Source organism: Odontesthes bonariensis, chromosome 21 (assembly GCF_027942865.1).
Source record: "Odontesthes bonariensis isolate fOdoBon6 chromosome 21, fOdoBon6.hap1, whole genome shotgun sequence".
Classification (NCBI taxonomy): domain Eukaryota; kingdom Metazoa; phylum Chordata; class Actinopteri; order Atheriniformes; family Atherinopsidae; genus Odontesthes; species Odontesthes bonariensis.
In genome coordinates, this window is record NC_134526.1 from 18,244,713 (window position 1) to 18,252,873 (window position 8,161).

Sequence of the window (8,161 nt, forward strand, 5' to 3'; positions counted from 1 at the left end):
TATTGATGTGATCTGACGCAAAACTCCTAAACTAGTTGATACACAGATTATTTTTTTATTTCCAGTTGATGAGAATAATTTTCTTTGCTTTCTTTAAGGCTGTGAGGACTTGTGTGCTTTGCTGTGTTAATTTCCATGCTGATGTCGCCTAAGTCACCCTGCATGAAGAGCATGCAGGAATATTACACTTGAGCCTTGTTGATAGGTCCTCACATACCTCAGAACTTCTGGACAGGCACATATAACCAAAAAGCATGCAGATAATCATCAGTTGTGTTATCTGTGCAATGTGAGCACATATTATTCTGAGGTCTACATTTATCAGTGATATTGGCCGTGATGGAAGTTTGAGGTCTTGTAAGGTCATGTTAGCAGACTTCGTGTTTGGAGGTAATCTGCTATTCTTCTTGATTTGTGATGTTTTTTTGTAAATTGTAGGTGCCAGTGTAGTCCAAAATTCTTTGTAGTATTCTGCTGGGGAACCATCTGGTCCTGGGGCTTTTTTACAAGGCAACTGTGGAAGGGTTTCATGGAGTTCACCCTTTTGAGAGAGGTGAATCCAAAGCCATGACCTGTTCATGTTGTAATTTTGGAAGGTTTATGTTACTAAGAAACTGGTCAATGTTATCGTCCAGTGGATCAATTTGTGATGAATATAGGTTTTTGTAGAAGTCCCTAAAAGTGTTATTTATTGCGCCAGGGTCACGGGTGACATTTCCTGCTGAGTCTTTAACAGAGATGAGAGTAATTTTTTCCTTGTTTATTTCTGATTGATTAGCAAGGAATCTCTAAGATTTTCTGCCATGTTCAAAGTTCTCCGAGCATAGTATTTGCACCAGGAACTGTATTTTGTTATAAGTTATTTAACTGAAAGTTTAGTTTTCCTTATTGTGTTCAGTAGGTTTATCTTAAACTTAATCTTGTTTCAGGGTTTTATGAAGAGACCATTGGAACTTACATAGATGTATCCATCCTTTGTATTTACTGTATGTTTATATATCATATAAGGATAGCAGCTTGCTATGAACACGCAATATGAGATGAAATTGTTAAATTATATATGGAAATAAAGTAAATCGCCTCTCTGAATACCACTAAATCACTGCTGTGTCACTGAGGGCATTGTGCGCCCTCTTTGTACCTGCGACTGTCTGGCTTATTATTATGGTCTGTCTGGCAGACTGCCTGGGTGGTGTTCTCCAAGTGAACTTGATACTGAAATCAGCACCCGGCTGTGATCTGCAGAACATCAAGGAGGCTGAGTGGAGCTCAGTCTGGTGCACAGCCAGTCACTTAACACTTGTCAACAACTCTAATGAAAATGACCTTTTCCTTGGTGGCCTCTTTTTCATTAGCAGGGTCAAAGTTCGCCGCCCAAAGCTGGTTATATGTCGATCCAAGAGGGTAAATGGTTGAGGAAGAGGGCTGGGGAACAGGGATAGAGAAGGGTATATCAGGGGGGAAGGGTGAAAATATTTGACGGCTCGCTGGCTCCTTTTGTTTTATGTATGTTCAGCTGGTCCTTGAAACTAATTTTCAACAAAGGTATGCCAGAGCACTAACATTAATTCTGATTTGATCGCCATCAACAACAGCAATCTCATCATGAAATCCTGAAACTCTTCAGAAGTGTCTGAATGAAAATAATTCAAACTTCAATCTCTATACCGACTTTTTCAATTTGTGGGTTGCATCCCAACCCAAGGTTTAATCCCCCTCCTTTCCAATCTGTTTTCTATTATGTCTCGTGAACACAGATGTGGTGAACAGAGTGGACGAAAGAGAGAGAATCAGCTAACATCCCTCTCCTCCTCCTCTTCCCCTTCACCCCGGCCTCTTGCACATGAAAGGGGCCGCACAAGGCCAATGGATGGCCGGTGGGGTGTGTGCTATGCGAGGGCCCCAGACCCAGACACAACACAACACACAGCTCTGCGGGCCACCACAGCTGGGCTGGAATGTGACCTGCTTCAGACTTTAATGCCAGACAAGGCCCTGTGTGTGTCTGTGTGTGAATTACATGTGGAAGGAGGAGGACAAGGACGGTGGAACATCAGCTAAAAAACAAGCAAGATCTGACCCGCCAGAGCCCTCTGACAAATTGTCTGAAGGCTCTGGTATTTTTTCTCTAGCAGAGGAAAGAGATTAAAAAAAATTAGGAGAAGGGGATACTTTCAGAATGATTTTTTTTATTCACCAACTAATGAAAGCTATCATGGATGAAAAAAAAAAAGTTTGTTCTTTATGTAATTAGATTCACAGAGATACATTCTGTCTACAATCTACTATGTATATTCACTGGCCAAGGCCCTAAGAAAGAGGTCAAGAAAAATAAATATGAAATACACAAGTCCACATACATATTCTGTATTGTAAAAGAAAACTTATCAAAACAAATTCCACAAAAAAAAAATGGAATAAAAAAGCTTATTTGATTCTGGTAGATAAACTGAGGCTTCATATTGCATTACTGAGAGCTGAAGTGCTCAGAACAGCTGTTACACATTGTCGACTTTGAGATACCCATAAAAACATTAAACACGTATACTAATCACAATAGAACATACAGCTAAATGAATGATATTAGTGTATTTAAGATAACATGTGTTGAGGAAAAAAATGTTACTTTTACTATAATACTTTTACACAGGGCAAATGCTTTTTGAGAAAAGGTTCTTCTGAGTGGTTTAGGGAAAAAAGAGGTGGAGAAAAACATGAAACAGACGACAAAACTTCCAACATTACAGATAAATTAGCTTTGTGTTTCCTGGCAGTCTGTTTGACTGTTGAGGTCACTGGAAAAAAATTTAAAATAGCACTCTGGCTGAGTTTTCATGAGCACCAGGCTACTGGGCTGCAGAGAAATCTTTGAGGAAATCACAGGTTTTCTTGTGGATAACCTCACGCAGCTTTCTGATTCTGCGAGTGCTGGAGGAGCCCACGAAGCTGTCAGGCTGCAGGACGGCCATCCCGTTGTGAACATCCCCCATGATGATGAGCTGCCCATCAGCAGTAGTGATATTGGGACAGGGACAATTCCAGTCCATGTTCAGAAGAGTCACCTCCAACGGCTCCTTACCAAAGAACCTCAGACCCATCTTCTCGTCCTTCAAGATCTCCTCCACGGTCACCAAAGCATGCCCCGACTCTTGCTCCTCTGTCATCTCAGTCACACGCCCGAGGATAACAAAGTCACTCTTGCAGAAGCTGGTAACCATCTTGCCTCGAGGTTTACATATCTTGCAGTTATGGTTCTTTGGAAAGGGACACATCTCTTCACAGGCCTCTTTAGACTCAAAGTTGTTCTCATTCCCACCGCAGCCTCCATACACAAACGACTGGCACTTTTTCAGGCTGCTGCTATATGCCCAACGGGGCTCATACGCCTTGCAAGGCCCTTGTAGGCTTGGTAGGCTGCAGGGAGCTGCCAGCTCTCCTCCACATGACAGCATGCAGGCTTCATAGGTGTCGAAATGGTTTTGGTTTTTATTGCACTGACTGTAAGTGAAGGTAAAGCAATTGTTCCTCTTTGGTTCGTAGTACCAGCTTATGCTCTCTTCTCCACAATCATCAGTGTCTGGACTCTTGAGGCACTCAGCAGGTGGAAAAGGAAGGTTGGTATTATTCCCCTCAGCATTTCCACCTTTCGGCTCTCTCTTGATCACCACCAAGGGAAAATGTGCCGACACACTTCCTCCGACGTTTCTGGCTGTGCAGGTGTAGATTCCAGCATCCTGAAGTTGGGCGTTGTATATAACCAGCTGGCCGATGTTAGTGACAACAACATTCCCTCGCACATGATTGGGTCTCATTATTATATTGTCTTTGCCTTTCAATTGTTTCTCCCAGGTGATTTCCGGTTGTGGCTTTCCAGACACCTCACACAAGAAGCTTGCTGTCTCACCCACAAAAACAGAATGTTTTGTGGGTCCACTGTGTATGGCAGGGAGCTGAATGTCAGTTGGGAGGGTGGTTTGGAGTGCAGTTGTGGGATGTAAGGTTGTCTCCACTGGGATTGGACTGGTGTTTGGCCAGGTCAGGTGATACCTGTGGGTAGGTTAAATAAGACAGTAATGAATTAATGTTAAAGGCTTATATTCAACAACAGCCCCAAATCAGAAAAAAATTGGTAAAAGCAAAAACTGAATACATTTTTAAAAGGAAATCACAATTCTTTAACTTACTTTGACTTGGTTTTTCTTCTCGACTCTATTTCATTTATCAATATACATTCATTTTTGCATTTCAGGTCTGCAACACATTTAAAAAGAAATTGGAAAGTTGGATGGGAACAATTTTGAGCTAGCGATGATGTAAATAAAAATAATATGTAATGACTTAAAAAAGAATAAATAATGATATTCTTTGGAATAGATGATTCTCAACATGTGACTGCAATCATAATTTGTATGATGTAAATGGTACAAAAGCAGTATCCATTAAAGGCTAAATCTTTGGGGACAAAACATGGGCAGACGATCTACATTTTTTTCAATGCTTGACAAATTACTGAAATGTTAAAAGATAATGAGCTGGGATGGGAAAGGATTTGCATTGTATTTCTCCCTCTACAGGGCATAGTGTCATTAAACTATGCAACTTCAGTTTGTAAAATGAAAGGGTGTAAACCTATGCTGATGACTCATGATTTTTAATCCCACTGGTGGCACAACATCAATAACTGTCATTCATTAGTATCTTACAATAGCTACATGGGCAAGGGATTATTGTAGAAAATCTTTGAAAATCGAGTTACATTTACAAATTACACTATATGTTTACTTATGTAAACCTCTATTCGGAGGTGATGATGACTTCTCTAGGCTCTGAGGTATCTGGGATGGACCATCACACAGTAGAAATCTGTATTGTGATCAGACCAATCAGAATTCAAGATATTTTTTCAGAATAAATGGAAACCATTTGGTCTTTGGCTCAGACCAAATAACCAAAAGGACCATCCAGACTGTTATCAGCAACAAATCCAAAAACCAGGCTCTGTGATGTTATGGAGTTGTATCGATGGCCTTAAAAAAAGGGCATTTACAGTTTTGTGATGAGTTTTTGGATTAACAAATGCTGCCTTTCCAAGGACGTCCATGTATTTTTCAACAAGACAATGCAAAACCACAGTCTGCACACATACAAAGGCATGGCTGAAGAGAGTACGGATACTGGCCTGGCCTGGTCGGAGAATGTGTGAAGAATTTTGAAACAAAAAAAAATGCAACAATGACAACCCCTGATTGTTGCACATCTTAACCCTTTAATATCCAAACAGTACAAAAAAGGAGTGGGGAAACAAAGAAAATGTTTCTTTGCACCTTTATCATCTCCTTGGGGAAATAATATATACACATACATATGTATATATATATATATATATATATATATATATATATATATATATATATATATATATATATATTTAGGCAAATGTTAGAGATGTCACTTCATGGTACTGGGTACTAGACTGGAATGTTTGTTTTTTTCTCTTTTCTATATCGTCCAAATTCTTTCTAATTTGGCATTTTATTATTTTGACAAAATACACACAAAATACATTGTATTTCAGCGCCAGAGATAGATAACTGTCATAATTTTGAGTATGTAAGCAAGGCAACTTGACTTCATCTTACCAAAAAAACAAATGATAAAAAATACTTAACATGTTACCTGCAGGTGACCTCAGAGATTGAGATACCCTTGGAACAGGCCTCGGCATCCATGTAGCACTTGTTATAATAAGTCATGCCGTCAGAGGCGCATGTGAAGTGGGGTTCTCTCTCACAGCGGTCTCTGCACTTACAAACAGGCTGGCCGTCCCAGATGTCACACTCGGAGCCTTGTTGAGCGCACATGAACTTGTCACAGGTGGCACCCTTTGGCATTCCAATAGGGCCCTTGTTGCCCTTGATATCTATGTAGCGTGCTGCCACACAGCTCTTGTTACCACACACATTGGGGCAACACTTCTCAAATGTCTCACAGTCCTAAAGTTTGGAAAAGAAAAGACAAGTTCTGACCTCACACCAGGGTATTTGTTCAGTTACCTAATATGTGTGAACTTGCCAAAATGGGAAACAAATCCAAATAAAAACAAAACAGCTGTAGTTTCCCCTTGTGATAACTTAATGTCATCAGGTTTGTTTAAACTATTATTTCTGTTTGCATCAGTTTTGTCTAACATTTCACAGCATGTAACTGAAAATAGAACATTTAAAAGTAACTGTCAGCATACTGAAGAGGAACAAGAGGAATGGTTGGGAACTGACACATAGTAATCTAGCATTTGTCAAACATGGGATCCTCTTGTACTAAAGAGCAGAACAAATCTGTTATTTTGTCCAGAAGCACAAGCACAAATTATGAAGTGTAATTGTCTGATGTCTCGTGCATTTGATTCAACTTCGACTTTGACATCCAAACCAATCCTTTTAAATACAGTTTGGCAAAAGCTTGTGATAAAATATTTCCCTCTCTTATTTCTAGGTTCTGTCAGTCTATTTTCTTAATTATAGCTATAAGTTTAACTGTACATTATATACCCTACAGACAGCAGGTTACAGTTACTGACAGGAGAACTCACCTGGTCAGATTCACACTCGCGCATGCAGGTGCTCATAGCATCCACCCACAGATTGGGGTTCAGATCATTCGGACACATACCTGCGTGAGAGTACACCACCTTTGCCACCATCATGGGCATAGCTCTCACACGGCAGCTGTCCATGCAAAGGAATATAGTGTAACATTGTCCAAGAAGAAACCAAATCCATCGGGGAAACAGCATCCACCACATATCGTACCGGAGCAGACGCCAAAATGCTGAAAATCCAACCGGTTTAAGACGACCGTAAAGTGGTTCACTTAAAAAAAGAAAAAAAAGAAGAAAAGGCTTTTAACCTGTCCACAGTCGCGTAGTTAACTTTTAAATACTCGTATCAGATGCGGGATGAACAGCGTGCGTACTGGCCCGGTCCCGATCTTGAAGAGTTGTCCAGGTTAGTTGCTCCACGTTAAGAGTTGTGGTGTGCAAACCCCCTCGAGGTCTGGCAACATGAATAACAGTGGCCTGTCTACTCAGAATGCAAATCCCAGCTGAGTTACAGTCATGATCAACTTAATTAAAAAGAGAAAAAAAAAAGTTCAACAGCAGTTTGCAGGGGCTGTTTCATAAAAGAACTGACGAGACACCTGTGCGTAAGGCGCCGGCTTCCTTAACCCTTAGCTTGCAAAGTGGGCGCAAAAGGGAATTATAGGTCACTTTCATCATCTTAAATTTTAACCTGATGAAAGTGACTTTAGTTCTATTTAAACTCATGAGTTACACATAAAAACAACTGAAATAAAATCCATATAAATATAAATGACAGATAATTCACATTCTGGTGTATTGATGAATGTTATAGAAACATCTACTATAAAGCACAAAAAATGTGTAGGCTACTATTTAATCACATATGTTGCTCTAGGTGATTTTGTAATAAAAAAAAATTTTGTCACGTTCATAAAGGACATGAGTGTGCAACATATTAATGTGCTGTATGCCGCGAGAAAGCTGGGACGTTTCTACTACTTGCCTAAACAGAATATCTCCAGGAGATGGCACCAAACTCAGGATCTATTTGTTTAAGAATCCCTCTGGTTTGAATTCTGCTCTAAAAGCTTACTTTAAACAATGCAGAATCATGAGGTCTTTTTAGTCGGAAAGAAAAAAAATCCAAGAACATCAGCGGCCAAACTATGCAGGTGATAACAAACAGGTGCATCGGGTGTAGGTCCCATATCTGCCACTTCTTTTAGATAGTTGAATTGCTTTTCAAAAATGTAAATTTTACGAGTTTAACTTTTGCCTCACAGCATTTTGCATTTTTATCATAGTTTATGAACTGACCATATGCAGTTGGCAGGGCCACATATAAACCCATTTTAACTTAACTCTGGCTGACAATGCAGTTTTTCTCTCATGTTATCACATGAGTTAAAACTGATGATTTAAAATATAAATAATGATTACTTGAGCTGCTAATTGTGTTACTTTGTTAAAGGTTTGTTTTATTCTGCAGGACATTCCTGCTGTATAAATACTGGTGCAGGATGAAATTTAAATAGGTATAGTATAATGCTGCAAGCACTAGAAATACTGCGGCACATTTGG

At 39.8% G+C, this 8,161-nt stretch overlaps 1 protein-coding gene across 1 annotated transcript; it reads right to left on the minus strand.

Moving 5' to 3' along the window:
* Window positions 1–2,169: 2,169 nt before the first annotated feature.
* On the minus strand, window positions 2,170–7,156 carry LOC142371132 (WAP, Kazal, immunoglobulin, Kunitz and NTR domain-containing protein 2-like). Its single transcript, XM_075453743.1, has 3 exons — window positions 6,590–7,156; window positions 5,677–5,993; window positions 2,170–4,047 (listed from the first exon to the last, which is right to left on the minus strand). Exons 1-3 carry the CDS (start codon window positions 6,800–6,802, stop codon window positions 2,847–2,849), a joined length of 1,731 nt encoding a protein of 576 aa, XP_075309858.1. The 5' UTR covers window positions 6,803–7,156; the 3' UTR covers window positions 2,170–2,846.
* Between the last annotated feature and the right edge of the window lie 1,005 nt (window positions 7,157–8,161).